The sequence below is a fragment of the Cydia fagiglandana genome, chromosome 1 (genome assembly GCF_963556715.1).
Source record: "Cydia fagiglandana chromosome 1, ilCydFagi1.1, whole genome shotgun sequence".
Taxonomy (NCBI): Eukaryota; Metazoa; Arthropoda; class Insecta; order Lepidoptera; family Tortricidae; genus Cydia; species Cydia fagiglandana.
The window spans coordinates 8378253-8404992 of record NC_085932.1 but is presented as its reverse complement, the minus strand read 5'-3'; the positions used below and the strand labels follow the sequence as shown (position 1 = coordinate 8404992).

Below are 26740 nucleotides of genomic sequence, written 5' to 3'. Positions count from 1 at the left end.
TCTGTCCATCTGTATGTCTGTCTGTCACCAGGCTGTATCTCATGAACCGTGATAGCTAGACAGTTTAAATTTTCACAGATGATGTATTTTTGTTGCCGCTATAACAACAAATACTAAGAATAGAATAAACTAAATAATGTATTGAAGTAATTAAGTGGGGTTCCCATACAAAAACCGTGATTTTTTTTTGCCGTTTTTTGTGTAATGGTTCGGAATCCTTCGCGCGCGAGACCGACTCGCAATTGGCCGATTTTTCTCAACATACCTACATTACAAAAAGTCGCAAGAAAAGTAGATTCATTTTTAAATATTTTAAATTTCTGTATTTTCCACGCGATCAAGCTACTTTATTCTTGTTGTATAATTTATACTTTACGTGATAAGACATTATTCAGAACCAAGTGTAATGCAATTTCATTATATACTTAGTTTTTTTTTCTTTTATAAATAAGGATCATATGTCTAAAATATTAAAATACGTCAACTTATATATATTGTATTATTTAATTTGGAACAGATTTCTACTTAACAACATGTACCTTAGAAACTAAGCTTAAACTAGAAGAGAATAATGACAGTGCATTTCATTTGATGAAATACATAAATTCGGGTTGGCACAACTACTAATTCTTAACAACAGCGGAAATAGAGATTTTGTTTATCAGTCAGAACACGATTTCGGTATGATAAATTTGAATTTAGTAGAAAACTGTATTGAATTACATTGTCTACCTAGTTTCCTTGTGACGTTTATCTTAGCACTGTTGGAAGAAGTAATGTGACCAACGGGACGATCCTGGCCGCTGAGCTACTGGACATGACGGTTGGACTAGCATCTGAAAAAAAAAATTGATTAAGCTAGATTGATTTTAACACGCTCTTTGCACCAACGGGTCGAAGGACTCGGTGCAAAGTATGCTTAATTGCTTAATCACGGATTACATTCTAGAAATGTAATTGAAATTCAATTCCATCAAATCTCTATCACTGTCAATGACTTACGTCGACTTAAGTAGCGTTGATTAATCTAATCCACGAATAAATTTTATTTTTCAGAAGATCAAAAATTTCTGGAGTTGCAGAAGTTTGTAGAAGTAAAAATAATAAATCTTATACATCCATAGTAAGTTTAGTAATAATTAATACGCATATAATCCAAAACTGGCAACTTTCCTATAATACTTAGAGCCAATTGCACCATCCCCCCGGGGTTAACCGGTTAAACCTGGAGTTACCATGGTTACAAGTACAATTTGACACTCGGTTAACAGTTTAACCCCGTGTTAGTGGGATGGTGCAAGTGGCCCTTAAGCACCATACGTCACAGCAGAGGTGTTGATAAACGTCTTCCGTGAAAATTATCCCGACAAAACAAATGAATTTGCAATTTCCAGTACACAAAATGGTTCACGCCTAACCGCTACGATATTTCAAGCGCATATCGCCCGCTCGCTGAACAAACAGCCCGCGAATCGTGACCGGTATACAAATTCAACAGCCACTAGTGAAAACGCTCGACGAAAAAAAACTAAACAATTTCTCGTTTTAGCTTTTATCTGGGCTACGAAAAATATAGCCAGATAAAAATCTACGGAGTATGCACTTGTTAACAGATTCCATTTTTTGTTTAAACGTTATTGTTTTATGTAGCCGATGCCGGCAGTTGTGTATTCTACGAATGCAATGGTTATAGTAAATGAAATAAAAGATTCTTTTTTTTTTTTCAAATTATTATTTAATTCGAGAAATACACATAATAGTTGTCATAAAATCAAACTAGTCTATTCAACCATTCATATTGAAAAGTTTGACGGCTTTGCAGTTGATTTGTAAGGTAGGTATCAGACCTGATCCCAGTCGAGAGAACTACGGTGTATTTTTCTTTTAACATTTAAACTATCGAAAATGTATGGACTCGAAATAAAATATCTTTACCAAACGATTTTCAGTTAAAACCTTCGATACGCGTAGCAAAATAAAATACCTATAACAAAGGGTAGTTCGAACAAACCGATAATCACTTTAAAATAAATAAAAAGAAATTAGTAATTAAGTATGTTCTCGGTTTACAAATAAAGTAAATAATGATGAAATTAATATAAGCACCCATAGCGTTATTCTTAATGATTATTATTGGTTTATAAATCTGAAAATAATTAATATGGAAATTTTGGAACGCACGACTTTTTATTTTGGAGTACTAAATAATGTGTGATAAGATTCAGTATACCACCTCCACTTCGATACAATCTTTACAAACAAAGTGTATCATTGAAGCTTGGTTTTCTGCCTATTTGTGTATAAATATTTAATATCGTAACGTGCACAGTGAAACCAGAATATCGCCCACTATCTGCTCCAAACCGTAATTGAATCTGTATCTTATGGCATTCTGAGCCGCAAGCCACTCAGAGATAAGCTTTATTGCATCGGAACTGTGTAATAGTGACAACGACACTGGAAAAAACTCTACTGTTGCCATTATAGCGCACAAAGTGTTGTGTTACATGTAACGGTATTGGTAAAGACAAATGGGAAGCGTCAACAGAAAAGAAACGAAACAAGGTTTGAACAGGCATTAGAAAAAAAAATGCTGTCGTCAAACCACACTTGTTGTATGGATGCTAAATGTACCTACTAGTTAAAATAAAAATGCCCTGACAGCCACAAATACGATATCCAATCCCTCCACACGATTTCCAATCCCTCCAATTGTCATGAGCAATCATATATTTTGTTAGGATTGAATGCCGCGAATTAATAATTACCTACAAACACGTGTGAATTTCATGATTGAAGATATTTTTATTACTTGCATCTTATTAAAATACATGACAATGTCAAATTAAGTACAAATTGTAATTTAACAATCATCTGCAGATAAATATGACCTAATTTTCAGTACAGAAGCTTGTTTGCAGGATTCCGTATGACCAACAAGAATGTGAGCACTTTAGCTCTATCATAGACATCATAGTACACTTGATATTTGACTCCCAACGGCATTCTCGTCGAAGCGGAGTTCTCAATTCAAAATGACAAGGATCTAAGTGGTCATAAGTGGTCTAACATGTTGCATGGGCCGTTGTCACGAAGAATTTGAAGAAAGGGCCTGCTTAAAACTGCCACTAGATAAACATTATTCACCGTGTGGTATTATTTATCGCAATCATATTACTAGGAGAATTATAAAAGTCATTAGCTTGACTTAGTTGGAAACCTGTTTTTTTCTACTGAAATAAATAAAAATAAAAAATAACAAGTTGAAAATGTAGGTATTTTAGAATAAGACATTATTATACGTAAGAAACATTTTCAGCAAGAGGCAGTTTTACTGAGGGAGCTCTGCCAGAAATTAACGACTGAACATAATTATTTTCAGTCATAATTACCATTCTGATTCATGAAAGTTGGGTATGCATCGGCACATATATTATTAACTGTTAAACTGTAGCTATGCACAACATTTTTGGCTGTGTGTTTTATTTTCATAATATGTACTTTGTTACCACTTGCTACTAAGGTGAGTGCATAACTGTATATTCTCGTTGAGGGCAAATGATGTATAAAAGGATATACATATTGTATGTACTTACTAGGTTTAGGTTGCCGATGCACGGAGTAGATCTTAGCTTGCCGGACTTCGGGGCCACTGGTCGTGGTCGTCCGTATCCGTTCTTCTTCTGCGCTTTTCTCAACACTCCTCAAATATATGGAGTATATGATGGCAGTACATCGGACCTGCATTATAAAACATAATACATAAGTTCCATGTGAAAAATGTGAAAAATATATTATACAGATTTTACACAAGGTACTGCTTGCGAATTTGTCCGCCGTGTACCTAACTTATGAACAGTTCACTTTTTCAAACTGTCATCCACTCATCCCTCACACAGGCCCCTTGAGGGACGATTTCCCTCATATAAAATTATCTTATATTATGATATAATTATAGGTTTTAACCTGCCTTGGTGCCAAAATTCACCCAAACCGATTTAGCTGTTTTGCTTCGCGAGTCGCTAGTGATCAATGATTAAATAAGTGACAAAACTGTACACACATTTTCACATATACCAGTGAATTTAGAAGAACTGTCGCGGTGTTTGGCTTATGGAGTGTAATATCGGTTTTTATTAGATTATTTTATTTTATTTTATTTTATTGATTCATAAAATTTACACAGCATTACAGCGGACTAATACACTGTGAAATTTATAATAGACAGTATTTATACAAACAAGGTACATGATACAGTATACAAAGGAAAAACAGAACAAAATGTCAGAAAGAAAAACTAATACAAGACAGATGATTCACGCTTATCCAACGCCTCACAGAACTTCATACATTCTTTACACAGATCCATCCAACTACTTGCAAATACATCACATTATACTTAACTCTTGTGATTCAATCTCGATCAATCATTTTTTTGAATCCATAGTAATTGGTTTTGGAGGAAGCCTACAAAGCAAATTCCTGTAAACCTGGGGATTTACTTTATCGGTTCTGCGTGTTGTTTTGTTTTCAAGAATTTATGTAATAAAATAGGAATTTTCACGTCTGGTATGCATGGACACCGGGCAAAGCGAAATATTTCACGACTAAAACCTAGTTGGAGCACCATTATCCCGTTGAATAGATAGAGACAAAGAGGACTGTTAATTACAATCTAACTATTTACTTCTTTTGATCTGCTTTATGTTAAGTTCGTTGATTTATTTAACTCGAACCTAAGGGATTCGACGTAAATAATATTACTTGCAAGACAAATTATATTATAAATTATCACAGCAAAATGTAGTCTATCTTTTTTGTAAGATAGGTTTTTCTTTAGAGCAATAAAGATTAAATTTATAATGTTCAAAGGGTGCTCGTAAGCCTAAAGGTTTTATAGAAGCACTTTTTAGCCTTGTCCCAAATTAAAAATTTCCGTAGGTATTTTTGTGTAACAGGAATTAAGTACCAATTTTCTAAGACCATTGATGAAATACATATACAAAATATAGGCAAAGCGCAGAATTACTTCGGGCAGGCGTGGCTCACTCCACGATTTCGTCGCTTTGCTACAGGTAGCTAAAAGTACATCCGTTCGACCCCAATTTTGGGGTTTGCCATAAGCCGCGCGTGGCGCTGTCGCCACCTAGCGGTCATATCTGTGCTGATCGCGACAGACGTGTTTTGTTAGAGAGTGAGTCTTCTGTACCTAGTACTATTATTTATTCTGTGCTTCGGGATAGGTTTTAGACGATACACGGTCGATTGGAATTACACCCCTAAGCTTCCATCCGCGTCAATGCGCTTGATTGGGAGTGAATCAAATTTTAGTCTCCGAACGTCGCTATGCGTGGCTTACGGAGTCATTCGACTGTATGCCATCCCGATCCATACGTATATCTGTATAAGATACGTACAATACTCACAGTAACTTATTGAGGAAAATATGTAGGTAAGTGAAGTTGGCGTGATCATATGAAAGTAGCATGAGAGAGCGTATGATTGTCAAGCTGTAAATAACATACTGTAGCCTCTCTTGCATGTTGTGCATTTTTTTAAGCTACCTATTAAAAGACGCATACAAATTGTTCACTAATAATCGTGGGTTACAAAACGTGTAGCAGGATAGCCTTCGCAAAATGGAATTTTAGCTCGAAACTTTATAGTTTCCTGCCAAACAATGCCTGTTAAAGAGAATCCACCTCTGCCCCCCTGAGGGTATACAATACCCGATACACCCCAAAACTGTTCTATTTCTTTCTCCTAATCTTTGTAACGGACGAATTCCCATTTTTGCTCTAATATTATTGAGACTTTTAAGCCATTGTTGAAAAAATGGGAGGTCTATTAAAAAACATAACACTCTGTATGAGTTGATGACTTCCAGTCTTTTTTAATGAAAACAAACAACCTTTTTTAATGTACGTTTTAGCAGCTTAGAAAGGGTGAAATGAATGTAAATGTAGGTACCATTTAGTTACTACACTTACTACTTTTACTATGTAAGTATCCGAAAAAAAAACTGCCTGCCGGCCGAGATGCCACTCGTGTTCAAATTCAATTCGCAAAGGCGGCAATAAATAAATATTAATGAAACTCATTAGTATTTATTCGAGCAAGTGTTTCTGTTTAAGTTTTGATTTAATTCTATCCTGCTACACATTTTTAAAATATGAATGTTTTAGGGTTTTGTGCCCAAAAGGTAAAAAAGGGACCTTATTACTAAAACTCCACTGTCCGTCTGTCTGTCTGTCTGTCTGTCCGTCTGTCCGTCTGTCCGTCTATCACCGGGCTGTATCTCATGAACCGTGATAAGTAGACAGTTGAAATTGTCACAGATGATGTATTTCTGTTGCCGCTATACCTAACAACAAATACTAAATAAAATAAATTTGAAGTGGGGCTACCATACAACAAACCTGATTTTTTTGCCGTTTTATCGCGTAATGGTACAAAACCCTTCGTGCGCGAGTCCGACTCGCATTTGGCCGGTTTTTTTCTACTTATACATTACATTCTATCAGGACGTGCATATTGGCTCACCTTTATCCGCTCGTTGACGAAGTGATGCCGCTGTACCACGAACTGTATGGTACTGTAGGCAGTCATCAGTTTGCCGTTATCGGAAACGTCCACACGGTGCCACACGTGCTGCGACAGGGCCTGTCAAATACAACAGAAAAGACGGATTAATCTAAGAGATTAAGAGTCCGCCTAGGCTAAATCTGTACCGACTCTGACAGCAGCAAAGTGTAAAGGGTCATTATAAACGTAAAATTTTCATAGAAATTTGACCTTTATGATGACATTTTCGCACACTTGGTCCGATTCTAGTACAACCATTAAGTTCAACTCTACATGCCTTTTTGAACCATTTGAATGGAGTTTAAAGAAGTGCCGAAGCTAACTAATGTAAATCAAACAATTTAATTAATAGTTAACGAAATAAACAAAAATATTAAAATTTATGCAGTGTAATTAATAATTACATACTTCCTGGACCCCTATTCGACAAGCGACGTTTGACGTATCGTGTTGATCTCCCGTTGATGAGGGAAAAATCATAGGTTCTCGAATACGTACAATGTCAAAATTTGACATTAACAACCCACAGTTAGGATGACAAGCAAACCAAACCGAACCGCCCTTAGTTTAGAGTTGAGTTTTGGTTGTACCAAATGATATTATCCACCGTTGATGGAATCAACACTCAGTATGGAATAAAATCAACTGTTGATTTGACGTGGATGCGAAATCTGACAGTTGTACATGTCGAATTTGGCCCCTGTATTGGTAGTGAGTATATAAAAACCAATTAGGCATGTAATAGGCATAAGAGGATTCTTACATTATAGCGGAAGCAGTTATAAAGTTGACCCAAAAAATTTTTATTAAGCTATGAGCTTCATCACATATGTTCCTTGAGTAATTCTAAGCATTTCAAGCCTGGGAGGCAATAAGAAATGTGTGTCTACTCGGATTTGTAATGGATTCAAACTTTCAACCCCTTTTTAACCCTGTTAGGGGATGAATTTTACAAAACGCTGAAATTACTTTTCCTGTCTTTTAATAATATCCCCAAATACAAAGATTCAAGTCCCGCGTTCGAAAATTTTTTTGATATCCATACAAACTTTCAACTCCTTTTTCACCACCTTAGGGGATGAATTTTCAAAAACGCTGAAATTAGTTTTCTTGTATTTTAATAATATATCGTTTTACGAAGTTTCAAATTCCTAGCTTAAAATAAAACTTGAACCCCATACAAACTGTCATCCCCTTTTTAACCCCCTTAGGGGTTGAATTTCTCAAAATCGCTTCTTATCTCTTGTACACTTTATAAATGTAATCTAGTGTGCAAATTTCAACTTTCTATCTTTTGTAGTTTCGGCTCCGCGTAGCAAAAATCTCCAACCAAATTTTTCACCTTTTTACGTTTTTCTTGTAAAATTACTATGAAATTGAAAAAACAAATATCAGCAATGAATTCTACGTCTTTGGTTTATACGAAAATGATACCAAACTTGCCCTAGTACCCACCAGGATCAGAGTAGATTTTTTTTAAAGATGACGGATGGCGGCCGTCTTTGTACAACTTCAGGCTAGAAATGCTTAGAATTACTCAAATATCAGATGTGATGAAGCTCATAGCTTAATAAAAAATTTTTGGGTCATGTATGGCAGCGTTACATAACTGACTCCAGTATTATATTTGTCGGAGAATGGCTGAAATGTGCCATCTGTCGCCTTCAAGAGGCGTTTTAAACCTTGACAAATAGAGCAAAGTAGGGTGTTACGTACACCTGAGTGGCGTTGGACGCAGTTCTGCCAAGACGTCATAGAGTGCGCTGTTAAAACAATTGAAGTCCAGAACAATTGAAGTTATGCTGTCAATGAATCATTAGAAGGAGCACGATGAGATCGAATGAGAGAAGATGACGTCTGTGGCGGTTTCTGGGTCTAATCCACTGGTTTGCTTAAGATAAGAAACGTATCGCGTGCTGTGATTTGTAATGAGTCTTGTGCAGTAAATATTATGAGTCGATCATCGTATTTCATTGAAGGCCCTCGTCATCCACGATTGAAGGTTCTGATGTGCTGCTGATAGTATGATACGCCCACAATTCCCGACATATTAATACACATAAATATAAGGACTATTTTCAAACAATAATTGTTTACATGAAATGTTATTGTGTAGCTCAGACACATTGATTTTTATGTCAACCGTTTGATTAATTTCATCTGGAAATTATGTTGAAGATCATTTATGAAATGTAAAGTTGCGTCGTAAGACTCAACTAGTGAAAGGTCTACCTACTCGTATTTTTCTTGGTTCGGATGCTACCTAAATAATGAAAACTAATAAGCACAGTAATCTAATAACTTATAGGTAGAAACCTATGGAAACCATTGATGGAAACGCATAATTGGACATACTTGACCGCTTTCATAGACTCAAAACTACAAGAAAATCATACTACCAAATAGTAAATATGATAAAGAAGAACAGAAGCACGCTATGTTGTAAGCATTCGCAATTCTTACTCGAGGGATGACGGAATACGGGATCCCATTAAAATAAACCGTAAAAAACCTCGCAACGCAGTTTTACTACCACAAATTTCGTTTCGTTCAGACAGCATCTTAAGTAGCGGATCAGACTTAGCCTCAAAAATGTCTAGATACCATTATCTTAAAAAAAAAAAGACCGTATCTTGTATTATATACCTTTTTTTTTACGGCGCGGGGACGGGCCGGGATGGTTATGTAGGACTCCCTGTTGTGGGCTAATGAGACCCCAGGTTTACCCACTAAAACCCCTCTGTTGCCGCCTCGCTGCTATACGGCGAGGTCCCAGGAACGCCGAAGTACTCTTTCGCAACCTAGGCAGCGGCCGTCCGGACTCGGACCCGACTCTAGGGGAAATCACCCCTTCACAGAATAATTATTCGGCTCGATTCGGGAAATTAATTAGTGACTCACTAGATATGAAATAGTAAAGATATATGACGTTCCACTGCAAAAAGTACGTTATGGCGGCTGGCGCCGCGATTCGGGAAATAAATTAGAGATTCACTTGATATGAAATAGTGAAGATATGATATGTACTTTTTACTATATCGTATCTAGTTAATCTCTAATTCATTTCCCGAATCGCGCCGATAGTGTATGAAATATTTTACACAAATACAGTAGTGCTTGAACTCGATTTGGAAAAGTGTTAAAAGGTGGATGATAATTATGCTTTTGGCGCGTTGATTCATCCGCTGTTCTTGATACTGACTGTATCTATGTACTTAGTTACCTATGTACGTATTAGGTATGTGTAGAGGTTGGTTGTCCGTAGAACTCGATCCCCGCTCACATAGTTAGTGACACTATCAATATTAGATGGATATCTTTATTTTTTAATACATAAAATAGCACCTCCAGTTGGCGAAATAAGCAAGAGAATGTTAACAGCATTGAGCATTCATAGAAAGCTTCGAAATATTCTATGTATTCCGACCAAAATAATAATGTTTGAACATGCGTGGGAGGAAAGAGTAAAAATTATATAACTTTGTATTGCAATATTTCTTTAAATACAGGTTCAAATTGAACGTTATTCACGTAAATTGTAAGATGTCTCGGTTTTTGGTTACCTACTTAACTAAAGTTACAGGGGATCGAAGATGGCCTGAATCGCTTTGAGAATAGAATAGTGGGTACTTACTACTGTGCCTCTATTAGTATTGCTCGGCTTGTCGTTGGCACTGACGTACCACAGATATACATATGTATTTTAAAACGTATCATATCGACTATATTTCTACGAACGTGTCCAATAAATACCTTCTCCAATAATCATAAAATCCACAGGTATAGGTATAATTATTAATTAGTAAATATAATATAGATAGATGTATTAGATTGTTATATGAGACATTATAATTATATATACTAAACTCTTTATCAACTTACTTTCTCTGATTAAGGGCATTAATTTCAAAATGGATTTTGTGCCCAGACGATGCTTGTTTACTCTAAATAATTCAATTACAGCGTAGACAATATCTGTAATAAATCTTGTCCAGCTTTAGCACCTGATCAGATTAGTTTGGCGGGCCCTTTATCTAATGACGAAGTCAATCAGTGGCTAGAAAGGCTTGTCGAGAACACTTTCAAGGCGTAAGTACCTACTCATTGAAATCGGGACAGGTACTGGAAGCATAATTAATGACATCGTGCGCCTTACTGGCGCAGTTAAATCGGTTATTTGTAACCAGCAAATTCATCCTTGCCAGAATTTTTAAATTGTTGTCAAGGCATCGAGTCGAGTGTGAGGCAATTGTTGGCTATGGACTAAGTATTTTTAGAACGACCTTGGAACAATTTTTATTTCAGTGTATATTACTTTATATGTGTATAAGTAGATGTAGGTAGTTTATTTCGCTTAAAAATAGCAACTACATGTAAGTTGAAAAGCAAAATTAAAGTGCATTCTGGCTGGAGTTTGAATATTTACTCGTACCAGTTTGAAGGGCTGTTAGCAGATTTCAGTAATAGGCTTTATTCGTAAACGTGCATTAGACGTGTGAAATTCACTGATGACGTGCAATACGTGCATATGTGTATATGCTTTTTATCTTTGACTGGCAATCATGGCGCCATGGTCCCCATGACCCAACTTCGGTTGACCACTTACGATCCGCACTATTTTTTGCTGCCCGATCCTCGCCACAATTATTACGCTTTAACCCTTTCTCCAGTGCTACTTACCGGTTCACTGTTGATGAAAAACGAGAGGTTGGCAGCGGGCATTGCGTTTTTACTAAAGCACTCTGCTTTGAGCGTCATGCCGGCACGGTACCGCTGCTTCATGCCAATGAGCTGCGGATCAGCCTGCGGCAGATCTGTTGGCAATGTTCTACATGTGAGCATTTATATTATTTAAGCTAATTTCATGGTTAGTCAGTTGCAGCAATCTTCAATTATTTATTTAATAATATTTGCCATTAAATCCAGTGTGAAACGCTACATTCACATAATATACCATTTAGGTACCTACATAGTTAAAAAAAGTTAATTCTATAAACCGTCTGCTGCAACCACTTAAAAACCACTTATGAAAAACCTCTTGGACCATCTGACTAAGCCGAGGTTAAACAGTTAAACCGTTAACAGTGTTAAAATTGTAAAGGTTACCATGGTATCTTCAGGTTTAACCGGTTAACCCCGGGTTAGTAAATGGTGCAGGTGGCCCTTAGGAATTTAGTGGATTCCACCAGTATGCGGCCTTGTGCGGCACAGACATATACAGTACAAAAATGCTTGTGTTATGCCGCACACTGGTTGAACCTTAAGCTTTACTTGTTACTGATAATCGTATTATAAAATAATACTTCGTTATTATTTTATTACAAATACAAGCTTTTTATTAAGTCATTAGGTACTATGTATAAGTATTACAGATATTATACCTATCTTGATATCTGAAATAATCATACGCAGCCTGTACGTAGCCCTACGCTGAAATTTCTGGGGCATTTATATATTATTACCCATTTTCAAAATCCGAATAAGCCTCTCTGACTCTAAGGGTCAGTCTCAAACAAGTTTAAACTTTATAGAAAAACGTTGATACCAAACAAAAGCCGACCCTATTATGGTTTCGGGTTGCCTTTTTACTATGCGAGTTATTTTGAAGCCGAATGAATAACGATGTCTAGATGTCTGAGTATTGTTGTGAAAATAATGGATAGTAGGGGGCGTTGCCATGGCCGACGGCGAGATATCATCAGCGAGTGGAATAGTAAGATGGTATAGAAAATCAAAGCTATTATTTACAGTCACAATACAGCTTCAAACTTGCTTAAAAGCCGTTACAGTCCGCGACCTTGGTACGGCCTAAATATCTCTTTTTTCGCTCTCACTTATAATTGCGTCCTTAACGTACGTACGGCGGACTACCTTATACACGATCAAACTTGCGGCCGCGGTCCAGTGCGGCGAAAATATACACGTTTCTTTTCACAACTGTAGATTTCCTTATTCAAATTGACTACGGATCCTTTCTCTTCAATTGCACCAAATTTTACAACTATAGGCACGCCAATATACCATGTCCAGTAACGTCGACAGTACTCACCAACGACGTACATGTGCGTATGAACCTGCGCGGTCTGGAAGGACGGTGCGTCGGCTGACACCTCGCACGTGTAGCGTCCGCCCGCCGTGCGCGTCGCTGCCGTGATCACCAGCTGCTTAGCGTCCGTCTCGTCCCGCTGCGCAGAAATAGGTGTGATTTTCAATAAGCCTTCACGTAGAAGTCTAAATGTCCAAGAAGGATCTTTTCCATGATAAATGATCACCATCATAAAAACTGGTCATAAAATAGGTAATCGGTGTGCATTGAATGACATTCGGGGGAGTCAGTGAAAAAAAAATGCCATAATCAAAATGGGACCCTGTACTTATGTTCTGCGGAATCCTAGTTTGGATGATACTACTTTTAATTAATAACTAAGTATTAATAGATTTGTTAACAATGCTACCCTCATGTTAACCAGGCCAATACTTCAATTTATAAGTTTACAATACATTTATTTAATTATTTTTAAATGGTAACGCAGTATAAACCACGTTGAAATATGCATTTTCTCTAGCATAAAGAAGTTTTACATTTAAAATACCGACGTGTGTTATTTAATATTTTTGTTTATGCTTAAAATATTTAATTTAATTAGTTTAATAGCCATTTAAAATATTTTTAATTAATTTTCAATTGTGGCTGAATGTCGATGGGTATGTGCCTTCGATGCCTACACTGCCAAACAATTTCAATATAGCGAACGAATGTTTGAAATATCACCGTCTTTAAGAAGGATTTCGCTTAAATTTTAGTTTTTTTTCCCAAGTGTGATGAAAAACATTGTGTGTGCCGAGGTTAAAATATTGTTACTCGAGTCTTTAATTCATATATATAGTACCGTAAAACGGGGTGAAAAGACACGATTTCTAACTTCAAGGACGATTTTCACCAATAATCCAAATGAAAATTTAGACATCATTTTATGAGTCTTGGTTAGTTCTTCAATTTTGCATTTGTGAAATCAATTTTGACCCACCCAATTCAGAGAAAATCAAAGAAAACTGTCTGTTTTCTCCATATCCTTAAAACGGGGTCGATAGACACACGAAAGGGGTGAATAGAAATATGAAGTTTTAGTTGTCATAGGCATCGAATTTGGACATTATTATGTTGATACTCTATTGGCAAATAGTATGTATATCTGTTAAACAGTTATTTGATACAAAAATATTTTTTCGTGTCTTTTAACCCCCAAGGCGTGTTTTTTCACCCCTTTGTGGTATCTAATCACCCCCTATGACGTAACTATTCACCCCATATGCGTGTCCACTGACCCTTTTTTCGCGTAAAATTGCTGTTGATAGTTTTTTGCAAAAAAATGCTTCATTATAGAGAAATTAGGTGATATTATTTATTATTTAGGTACTACAGATACTATATTACCAGGTTAGCTAACTTTAACTACGTTAATGTGGCTACATTTAATGCTAGAACAAAGTTCAGACAGGCTTCATTTCTTCCCTCGGTGAGGCCTTCCTTTAGAGCCAAAAAAATCTAACTTTTAGGCAGTTTGATTAACTTCTTTTGGTATCAATGTAGAGAATAAATAGTCTACTATATACGTATTCCAAAAAATCTGATTTTAGAGATGTACGTTTTTAAATATAACAGACACACTTGAAAGAAAAAGTTCAAAATTTCTCTATTCACCCCGCGATTTCTGTTGACCCCGTTTTACGGTAATCATAATATAATAGACCCTCGTACAATACTCCACTTGCCCCCCACGTTGCACAATGTACTGTTCATAATTTTACTAAAATAAACATCATAAATGTACTTCTCAAGACAATACAAATTGTTCTTAATTCAATGTGTTCAGGATGTAGGTAAATGTGTCTTTCTCGAGAGCTCGTGGAACTTCTCGTCGTAATATACAGAAAGCAAATTTGAACGAACAATGCATACCTACGAATATTAACGTTATCAATTAGCCGGAGTTACGGCCCGCGCATATCCGCGGGATACGAAACTAACGGCTCGAATCGAGAAATGAATTAGAGACTCACTAGACATGAAATAGTAAAGATATGTGACGTTCCACTGTAAAAGGTACCTTATGGCGGCTGGCGCCGCTATTCGGGAAATGAATTAGAGATTCACCAGATATGAAATAGTGAAGATATGTGACGTTCCACGAAAAAACGTACCTTATGGAGGCTGGCGCTTACGTCACAAAGCGCAGCAATAATATTGGAGCGACGTTAATAATAGCGTAAGCGCCAACCGCCATAAGGTACATTTACACGTGGGACGTCACATATCTTTACTATATTGTATCTAGTTAATCTCTAATTCATTTCCCGAATCGCGCCGTATAACAATAACAAACTGTTAAATTGAGTTCCTGTAGTTTCTTAACATCTCTTCTATAAATATAACCTGTTTTTAACTGGGATAGTATTAGGGAACTATTGCGTCATACTAAAAGGCACGTATTTAACCGGTCAACTAATTAATGGAAATTGGGTAGTTTAAAAAAATAGATATGGGTACTCAAATTAATAGATTGGCAACAAAAACGGAGCCTTAAAATTTAATATATCAATATGAGTTGTATTTTAATGCCGTTACAGCTTCTGATTATTTTTAGGCAGGTACCAAGTATTTATTTGGCAACTGAATTACTATATTGGACACCATTTATGAAGCACATTTTAAAAAGAAAACGGCTATCTATTAATTCAAAAATGAAGTTCATTTAAAATACTTTGTTTGGTCACTACACGGTCAACCTAACACGCTCCTCCTCGCTTCGCTCGTCGTCGCACCTATCTTTTGACTCTGGCAGAACACATACTGGTATTGTATAATGGCCATTAGGTGTTTCATGATTAGGAATTTCGACTATAAGTATACTGACCACTCAATGACCCTCTTTCAGAGGGTCATTGTTGGCATGTTGGCTTTACATGGAGGCACGGAATTCTCCTTTATGCTTGATCCGACACGCACTTGGCCGGTATTTATGATACCTACTAAATTGACTGATAGACGATTTTTAGAAAAAAAAAATCCATTTTTATGTACCTAGTACGTAGGTTACCGATTTCGATGACTTGTCTGGTCACAGTAAGAACAACCGACAACAAGGTCCTTCATATACTAAAAATTACACTATTAATTATCTCGTGAAATAATGAGAGTGTGTCTCTGCCATATCAAAATTTAGAGTTTATTAATATGTAGTAAAACAGGAAATATGTTTTTTTTTATTTGTACAAGTGTCATGTTCTCCGAAACTAGAATCGACAATATAGTCCCTTTTTTTATAGATAATGACACATAATTATATCCAGATAAGAACAAACGCGTCAATGTGCAAAATTCTTCGTACTAAGCGTCCTTTCTTAAACGAACATTGCACAACAATAAAGGTTCTTAGTTGACAATGAAACCTTTAAAATGAGTTACAATTGTTACGAAACCCTAAAAATGAGTCTCATTTTAATGATCTCGGGGATTGATGTAGGTCAAACATAACTCAACGTCAGTGACAAAAAGCAATACAATAACAAAAATAAATTAAGAATGAATATTTCACAATTTATAAATGAATGTTAGTGAACAGTTTCACTGGGATAAGCTACGGACAGACAGGCAGACATACCGAAATTATAACTAAAAAGGGTGCTTAATTTTTTGGCCAAAGGTTTATATAAAATAAAGTAATTGACCAATAAATATAGCAGCGAAAGATTCAGAGTTAGACAGCGGAAAGATAAAAGCGGAAAATAGTGTTATCGGAAAGCTAAGTGAGTAATAGCCTCACTAGCCCGAAACCTCTTGTATGGATTAAACGATTTCCTGCCCGGACATCGTTTGATCCTTGCAACTTTTCAGGCCTTCTTACATTTGGCCTTATTAGTAAGTATTAGGAACCTACTTACATACTAAATAAGTAATACATTTTCGGAAGGTTCATTGTTAAATAGTAAAAAAAACGGATTCTTGAGAGCTGTCAACACACAACACCAAAAATCATACCAATTGGTGTTTCAAGTACGAGTACAGTCCCGTTACAGTAGCGCTGGTGGCTAGCAGCAACGACATATGTAACTTCGTATAAGATGAATAAAGTCTAAGGAAAAAACGTGCCTCGGAAATCAAGAAAAAGCCATTCTCGGATAGATGCCGCACACACCTTTAGCCTATGCTCGGTTAGATGGCGTGACGACACCGTTTCATATTTAACAATTTTAACACATGGATATCAGTGAATGAACATGGATCAAAATGATATAAAAATAATAAAATCATTTATCCATATACATACATTTTTTTGATAATTTTATACGTTTTCGTTTTGAGTTTTAGTCGTGTGTCGATAGATGGCAGTAAATTTACTGTGACTACAAAATTTACTATGACAGGACCCCTCTATACTATCTATTATTTTTGCTAGCAGAAATAGACCGGGAGACAGTGACACATTTTACTGGGTCATTTGTACCAGTATGGCGGTTCGTCAGGGGTACTTAGTACGTAATGAAGGAAAAAAAATGATGGTCATAGCGCTGGTACCGGCGGCCCAATTTTATGTTAGTTCTCATGCACTCTAAAAATTCCCTATCCTCGTAAGTAATTGACGCGTTTGTGCACAGGTATTTATTTAAGCATTTCGAAATTTGACAACGTGTGGCATGAGGCTTGTGGTTACAGCAGTCGGAAAGCCGGGTTAGGTAATTATAGTAGAGCTTTGTGCTAAAACGAGGCATTTCGGTGTCGACCTGTCGGTCTGTCGGTGTCGACCAATCTAGTGCTATACGGCGTCTACGCGTTTTAATTACCTAATACCAGTAATACCAAAGCTAATACTGATTACATTTGCATCAAAATCAGTCCTATTTAGTCTACAGACCGACAGAGTGACTTGATTTTTTAAATATCAATACAAGATTAAACATAGTTATCTATTAACCAAAACTGACGTTTAATGGGCTTCCTTTGTTTCACATAAAGTTTTAAGCCATAATGTATTATTTGCCATATTATCATTACTCCTAATTCTGAAACTGTTAACTTTTCAGGATTTTCGTAAGGTTATCCTATAGATGTTAGGTTAGGTCTGTTTTATGGCAATCCTAAAAAGTTACGCGTTTCTGAACCAAACAAATTATGACTACCTAAAGCAAATTAGGGCAAACAATACATTATGACTTAAAACTTTTTGAGAAACAATAGAGACCCAGTTATAAAATTTTGCTAAGAATGGTACCTACAAAGTGTCTAAATAATAAATAAATAAATATTATAGGACATTTTTACACATATTGACTAAGTCCCACAGTAAGCTCAAGAAGGCTTGTGTTGTGGGTACTCAGACATCGATATATATAATATACAAATACTTAAATACATAGAAAACACCCATGACTCAGGAACAAATATCTGTATCATCATACAAATAAATGCCCTTACTGGGATTCGAACCCAGGACCATCGGCTTCGCAGGCAGGGTCACTACCCACTAGGCCAGACCGGTCGTCTAAAACAATTACTTAGTACATATAAATAACCATGAAAGAGACAACTTCCTGAGTATAATGCTCGTATATCTAAAGCTGCTTGCCAGACAATAGTATGTTGTGTGGAGCAATTTCACTAAGCTTTCTAAATAATATCTTGAAATTCTTCATTTCGAACAAAGCACAAGCACATCCTGAGTGTTTGTGTGTGTACTGTGTGAGTGTTTGTCTGTTTTACATGTAGTACTTAACAATACCTAATTGGAAGACGTTCGGATGTCGTAATGGTGTCTAAAGCGCAGCGCAAACATCTCATACCTCGAGCCTGTTTATACTTAACCATGATCTTATTACAAATGTTACCTTTATGCTTAAAAGAAATGGCAGCCTACCTTCATTCGATATTACAGTTAAGTATAGTATGGATAATAGTTATTTGTAATCTAAGCAATAAGAATAGTATATTGTATGTACTAACCACAAAATAGTTAGCAAGCGGGGTTCGGGAGCAATACCAAACATATCATTGTTGACAGTACTTTAAAAATCTTGGTCTTAAAATAGGTATAAAAACTTTCGTCAGATAACGTTTCTTACTGAGAAAGGACAACCATGTAGTCTGAAACGTGTATATTGTAATTGATATACGTGTACATGTAATACTTAAGTAATATTGGTAACTGGTAATATGTATTGTGATGTAAAAGCTTTATTATCTACCTAATGTAGGTATGTAGATGTTATCTATCATACCTATATATACTAACATCCATATTATAGTACGAGAAGCACGCATAGAACAAAGCCACATTCTACGTGAAATAACCAGAGGTTAATTAGCTATATAACGGCCTCTCTCTGCGAACAATGGCCTCGGTACCTAAATATGTTAATCCGTTGTTTGAAATAAGAAACTTCGCATATATTACGAGGGTCCTTCAAATTATTTATATAGGTAGCCTTAAGTAATCAAACCCGAGTAAAAACCTAAATATGTTTGGGTCAACATTAATTTGAAAACTCTTCACATCCAAATGAAAGTTAAAAGTGGATGAAAAATACCTAAGAGTCATTTTAATTGGGTCAGGCAGCATTCCCTGGTGACATGGTGCGCATTCATTTACCTTTAAAAGCCTTGTTATGTATTATTCTTATATAAAATACACTGATATGTAATAACTTACTAGCTCCCTATTATTTTTGTACCGTATTAAATTAGATATCAGTTAGATAAATCATTTTATATAAGCAAAAATAAAATATTAGAAGATAGGCAGGGTCACATAATTAAAATCTAATGAAACAACAATAACCTAACCTCGTCAATCCAAAAAGCAATACTTACCTACCTAATTAATGAAGGCAACAAAGGTACTCGTACCATCAAAGTTTGTAACATAACCTCCATAATAATTTGTGGTCTGGTACCTTTGCTACCGGCTGGTAGTAATTAAGCTGTGTGGCGGCAGTGTGATAAAATTTAAGGGTCGAAAACGACATCCGCGTAAAAGGGAGTAAAAAATTTACGGTCACAGAGGCCAGCCGCGTGAAATGTGGTAAAGTTATCAAAAACTTTTAATGGAGTGAAATTTAGACGTGACGGTGCATTAATATTGTTAGTATTAATACGTATTAGATTAGTGTGATAATAACATAAAGTAAATGCCTTGTATTTATTAGAAGTATAAACAGATATGAGTATTTAATATATAAGGGTTGGGACGGATTTAAGGCCCTATATCACATAAAAGTACCTACTTAACATATACGTATTTATAAAGAGCGGTCCAGAAAAAAAATGCTGAATATTTTTCTAATTTCAATGGGTATAAAATGATTGGGAATGATGAATAAACTCGAGACAGCGTAAGGCGATCACGTGACCGTAACGTTTAGATGGCCACTCATTTAGATGGCATTTAAATCAATAAAGAAAGACTCAATGACATTACATGAAAAAGGTTCTAATCTTGTACGGGTTGAAATACGAGGATCTCACAGTTACATTCTAACTTTATATCACTCAGATATAATTCAATAAAGCTACATCTTGATGATATCGCTAATAAAAGTGAACTCTACTACTGGTGAATAAAACTCAAAATATCATGACCAAATATATTATAATATATTGTTATAATTGTTGTAAGGTTCATATTTAAAATATAAAGTACAAATGGAAGAAAATTCAAACCGCATGGGATGAGGCAACTTTAATCCGACTTGATTACAACTTTAATCCGACTTGCCATCAGAAGATATATCAGAGCGGCCAAGATGCTCACAAATAACTAAACACGCTTGTATACTAGTATGTCAAGACGTTGGAGTGCGTGTTCAGATATTTTTGAGCGCCTCGGCCGCGCTGATATATCTGATGGCGACTGTACTTAGTATACCTACCTTGGAGTACATAAATGAAACGTTTGACTTAAAAAATTGCACAACGTACTAATGTAGCCAAATCAATTTGCGTTAAACATATTTATTACTGAACGAATCATTTATATTGAAATCGAAAGTAGGTAGTTATTAATGAAATAATGTGAGTGGGAGCCGTGGAAAAATTCTATGTAACATCTTTTAAGGTTCACCTTAATGAAAAAGAAATCCCAGACTTAAACGCCAGAGGAATTTAAAGCTGAGCCTTCGTAAACTGTGCAGTTGCAGGTGGCGCGAATTTCAAGAACAAGCAAATGGAACAAAATTATAAATTAATTGAATGTGTGGATTTATAAAATTATAAATTAAATATACGGTTGAAGTAATAATTCTAGGTACAGACACACACACATAGGTAACATGTGGCGCGAGTGACTAAAAACAAGTGAGTCTAAACCGTAAAATTATTCAATTCTAGGTACTTACATTTAAACAGTCCGAACGTGTTTACCACCGAATTATACAGGGTGCTTCCTGTAACAGGAGCAATAAATTAAACTAAAGGCTGTACCTACTCCTCATACTGACCAACATTTGTTCAACAACTTTTAAAAACCGGGCAAGTGCGAGTCGGACTCGCGCACGAAGGGTTCCGTACCATAATTAAAAAAAAACGGTCACCCATCCAAGTATTGACCACTCCCGACGTTGCTTAACTTTGGTCAAAATTCACGTTTGTTGTATGGGAGCCCCATTTAAATCTTTATTTTATTCTGTTTTTAGTATTTGTTGTTATAGCGGCAACAGAAATACATCATCTGTGAAAATTTCAACTGTCTAGCTATCACGGTTCGTGAGATACAGCCTGGTGACAGACGGACGGACGGACGGACGGACGGACGGACGGACGGACGGACAGCGAAGTCTTAGTAATAGGGTCCCGTTTTACCCTTTGGGTACGGAACCCTAAAAATTATGAATCCTTTAGACTTCCTCTTTTTCATACAAAATAAATATTGCCTTCAATGTACGCTGACATCAGTGTGTTTGACGTTACTTGTCACGCTTTTAACATAACAAAATTTGCAATACATTGCGTCTTAGAATAAACTTTAAAGTGTAATAAAAATCAAAACATGAGTTATTTTCAAAAGTTGCTGAACAAATGTTGGTCAGTTTGAGGAGTACTGCCTACAGTTTAATTTATTGCTCTTGTTACAGAAAACACACTGTTTATTGACCCAGTCTATCAAAGCGAATAAATAATACATACCTACCTACGTAATGCTTTAAATAAATATAGTTTCAATGGCAAATAATACTAAATAATTTCTCATCGGAACTGCTATATCAGTATATACATATATAATATATGTCACCGTTTCCCTAGTTAAAATTTGTTTGCCATATAGCCTCGGTGAAAACGGGTTTTCACTATTTAGTTAAAACTAGTTTTCCACCTGTCTTCGGCTTAAGCCTAAAACTAGATTTGACTAGGGAAAACGCGTTAAGATACTTAGGGAAATATTAAAGCCAGAGTCGAAAGATAAATGCGATAACGATCAAGGCGAGGAGAAGTGTGTTAGGTGACCAAACCGTAACAGAACCGAGTATAAGTATTGTAAAATGGTTACATAGAAAAAAATCATTCATATCACCTACGTAACGCAACGTCTAGTATAAACTAGTTTCCACTGAAATACATTTACGTACAAAAAACTACATTCACCAGGCACTTTGCAAAAACTAGTTTTGACTAAAAACTACCAGTTAAAACTAGCCTTCACCAAGGCCTTACGGAAAACCGGTTTTAACTGGTGAAAACGAGGGGTTTATACTTATACGCGTTCCGTAAAAAATCACGTCTCTTTTTTTTCATGAGCCTGCCTTACCCTTAACCGATGTTTATTATATTAGTAAATACGAATGCGAAATGTAATTATGTAATTTCTTGTATAAGATCTCGCTCAACAAGTACTGAACCCCTACAAGTAACGCAATATTATTTATTCAGTGAACCGTACATCAACATTTATCATGATGAAGGGATACTAACTAACCTAACCCTGTTAGCATTAAGTAATACTATTAGCTAGCCGAAATGTACTGCGCGATATAATAATATTTGTCTTGGCCTACACTCTGCACTTTGTATACCGTACTTATCAAGTTCTTAATAAAGGATTCAATATAGTTAAAAGAACTTAGAGGAAAGTTCGAGCCCATCAAGGTACTGAAATACACAATACAGTACGTAGCGGCCCCCTTTTTAAATACCTGTCATTAAATTTAAATAATCACGATTAATTAGCAGTGGCGCTAGTGTGCACGTTGATGCGCTCTTAAATGTGGACTAGGCTTGCAATATGGAAATGACTGAAACAAGTCGGTTAAAGTTAAAACATAATATAAAAGCGCTACAAGTAACGAAATAAGTTATGAATCAAAATAAATTTTAGTGGTTGTCTTAATTTGCACATCTAAATATTAGCGCAGTTATGCTATATATCGCATATAATCGATACCTTTGTTATGTAAACACATTTTGGATTCAATCTCGATACTTCAAACATTTATACTTGTGATAGCCAGTCGTTTCAAAGGTTATATTTTTCCGTTCACAATTAGATGCCCCTATTCTTTTACATAAAATCTGTTTTAGAGTTCCGCGAAGACGAGAGCGCCGTTGTCGTAAAAGAAACTTATTTTCTATACCATTCTGCAGGACTGGCTACGGTAGAAACGTATTCATTAAACGCGCATGTAAACTATTTAATGAAAACCTTAAACTTAATGATGTAGACTTCTTTCACTGTACACTAACACAACTTAAGAATGCATTTAAATATTGAATTTAACTAAATTTATAACTTGCTTAACGCACTTAAAATGTAGTTTTTGACAAAGTATCAAATCATAGATTTACAAATTTCTAGTATATAGTAATTGCAATAATACAAATTAAGTCTTTCTCTTATATAGTTAATAGCCACGGACCTATTTATATGTTTTTCTGTTATGAAACTATAGGTCTATTCTTATTGTCTTTAAAATATGTTCATAATCCATGTATGACTGTTTGTTTCTGAATAAATAATAAAAAAAAAATTTCATTCAATGCGTGATTCTCGCTGGACTTGTAAAAGTCATTAACAGTCTGATTTACAAGGCCTATTAACCAGGAAACTGGGAAATACGGAACGAACGCTATACTTTATTTCCGACATAACGACTCGGCCACGACATCGCCCGCCGGGCCGCCGGCTGCAGCGGCAGTGACAAGCGACGAGCGATCGTATTAAGCTGATTTATCCAATAACATACATTACAAAACACTATAGACATAATACACCTCTTGCCACAACTTGCGCGAAAAGAAAAAGCTACCTACCTACCTACGCAAATTTCCCCCTAGGTTATTCATAAAACTTTATTTAGATAAATTATGTTTAATCCCTTTATTACAAATACATAAGTCATAATGACAGATAACGACAAACTATTTTTAAGTAATTGAGGTTTGTAGCGGGTTTATGTATAAAGCAAGTATCTTAGAGAATATAACCACACGGAGACGCCATGTCTATAATTTTCGGTACAAAATAGGTAGTCTGCCGTTTTTTGCGGGGGAGGGGAACATCAAATGTATGCGTAACGTCACAATTGCCATGTCAGATAAACGTCAGTCCATACATGTGGTTGACATGTTGTTGACCATTGGCAGCCTATTTTCGACAGAGGGGAACGCCTGTTAATGACCACTCCGTTTGGTTATATTCTCTAAGGCAAGAATAAAGTCATATTTAGGTATGGGAGTTTTTATAGCACGGTAGTCTGAACGTACGATTAAAACTACGATGCCTTGTCATGTGCGTGGGTGCAATCAAAAGTCGATTTGATCGTAAAATGTGATCAGGCCGCGTAGTCAAGATGCCGATCGCTTACACTCCGTAGCGATCGAAACGCAACTGTCACTTTCGCACTAATATGGAAGAGAGATAGAGAGACATAATGCTTTTCGTTGTCGAAGCGATAGCGATTGTAACGACATACGAGTGGCCAATAAATGGTTTTGATACATTTTCAATTAATATCCAAATTATTCCAAATACGCTATCTTTTTCGAAGTATGTTTTGGAATTTTGTTAATTTGCTTATGTTATTTTAACCGCATCCTACGCAGCGACGGATACTGAAGGTTATCGCCGACAGACCAGATAGTTCCATCCTGTGTACATACATGAGTCGAAACTATAAATTAAAATATCTCGACATTATTATCATGTACGTATTGCTCTTTTGATATGAAATCATTAGTATATAAATAAACGTAGTAAATTATCACATCCTACCTATTTTATTTAGAATGTTATACATTAATATGTCTCTTTATTCATTTTTCGTCTTAAGTTAGGTTAATTATCTATACATATAATAAAGCTGTAGAGGGTCGAAAGTCTGTACATGGAAGATATTTGAAAAAAAGTTGGCTGGGGATACTTAGAATCGATAACAGAACACGTTCCAACAGTTTTTAGAATTTTTGTCTGTTTGTCTGTTTATCTGTTTATCTGTTTGTCTGTTTATTTGAACGCGCATCACGTGAAAACGGCTGAACGGATTTTGATGCAAACTTTACTAATCTGTCGAGAAAATCTCCGGCCAGGTTATAGGCTACAAAAATTCAACCCTTAAAAGGGGGGGTAGCCACAACACTCGCTTGATTTAAGTTTGCCCCTGAATCTTATGGCGCTACATAGGAAGGAGGGGCAAACTTTTTTCAAATATGTGCTACCACTATTGAGTACCCTGGTAAACTAACAGATGGCGCTAAATTTAATACGTAGTAACATGAATAGCCACCGAGGAAGGTTTTTGCCAAATTCACTCTAAGTTTAGATGAGGGGGTACGGACATCAACAAATTTAACTGAATAGTTATGTCCATTTAATAATATACAACAAAATTAAACAACAGTAAATTAATTACCCCTCATTGCACAGTGCCATCTTTTTCGCGACTACCCGAAAAAAAGAGAGAGAGAGTGTATTGTGTTTTCAGCGTTCGTGTTTGTATGTAGGTATAATATATTTATTTATCTGAGTTTCTTTATTACACCTTAACTTCTGAATGCCTTAACCTTAGCCCGACGTACGTGACACGCTGTACGCTTACCAAAGCCGTAGCCATAGTCAAACATTCGGACCAGTGCAGGATTAACCAATAAGCAAAACAAGCACGTGCTTAGGGCACCATCGTTCAGGGGGGGGCACCAAAATGCCAGGTTGAAAAAGTAGAACAAATTTTATAATTAGGGACAGACACATCGTTTTTACCACACGATTTTTTTTTAGCTGTCCAAAAGCTAATTTGCAAAACTAATGGCGCGTAATTCTTTGGGAAACAATCGGTAGCAGAAGAGTCGTGATTACATGCATAGATTCGATTTCAACCCACTCTTTTGCGGTTCGGCGTTAGGTCTTATGCGAGGCCTTCTGCTTTACGGCAAAGTTGATCTTCTGCCTTAATTACACTTGGGCGTGGATCCAGATCCAAGCTTTCCTCTTTCGCAGCTGGGCCTACTGCTTTGCTCACACTTCGCCAATTCAATTCACTTGGTCAATTCCAAGCTCTGCTTTCTTGCATATGCGAAGCTAGGCTGATAGAAAACTGTCCCATCCCTTCTTTGTATGAAATCCTGGTTTCGCGCCTGGTTGGGACTAAAACTAAAATTGCGTTTTTTATATCGAAAAATTTTCGCGCTCGCTTCGCTCGCGTTTTCAATCACTTTCTGAGGTATGATAAAGGTGACATTCGGATGGCGACTGCAGCAGCATTACTCTGTTGCAACGTTACTGCTGCAGTACTGTCAATTTGTGTCATAAAATGATGTGACTGATTTCCATACTAAAAGTAAAAATGTACAACTGTCTATCATATTGCGTTTTTATATCGAAAAATTTTCGCGCTCGCTTCGCTCGCGTTTTCAGTCACTTTCTAAGATATGATAAAGGGGACATTCGGTTGCCGACTACAGCAGCATTACTCTGTTACAACGTTACTGCTGCAGCACTGTCAATTTTCGTGATAAAATGATGTGACTGATTTCCATACTAAAAGTAAAAATGTACAGCTGTCTATCAAATTGCGTTTTTATATCGAAAAATTTTCCCGCTCGCTTCGCTCGCGTTTTCAATTACATTCTCACCTAAGATATGATAAAGGTGACATTCGGGTGGCGAATGCAGCAGCA

General features: G+C 36.2%; 1 protein-coding gene across 2 annotated transcripts in view; it reads right to left on the bottom strand.

Annotated features, from left to right (window-relative positions):
- Window positions 1-482: 482 nt before the first annotated feature.
- Window positions 483-26740, bottom strand: part of LOC134663391 (uncharacterized) — a 40775-nt gene continuing 14517 nt past the window's right edge. Inside the window, exons 3-7 of one of the 2 annotated variants that reach the window (XM_063519758.1) lie at window positions 12635-12770; window positions 11266-11399; window positions 6544-6663; window positions 3597-3741; window positions 483-836 (exon numbers count right to left, since the gene is read on the bottom strand). In XM_063519758.1, coding sequence (XP_063375828.1) covers window positions 751-836; window positions 3597-3741; window positions 6544-6663; window positions 11266-11399; window positions 12635-12770 — 621 coding nt within the window. In that variant the 3' untranslated portion in view covers window positions 483-750. Of the gene's footprint in view, window positions 837-2878; window positions 3129-3592; window positions 3742-6543; window positions 6664-11265; window positions 11400-12634; window positions 12771-26740 lie in introns of those variants that run through there. The other variant, XM_063519764.1, reaches the window with a different exon arrangement.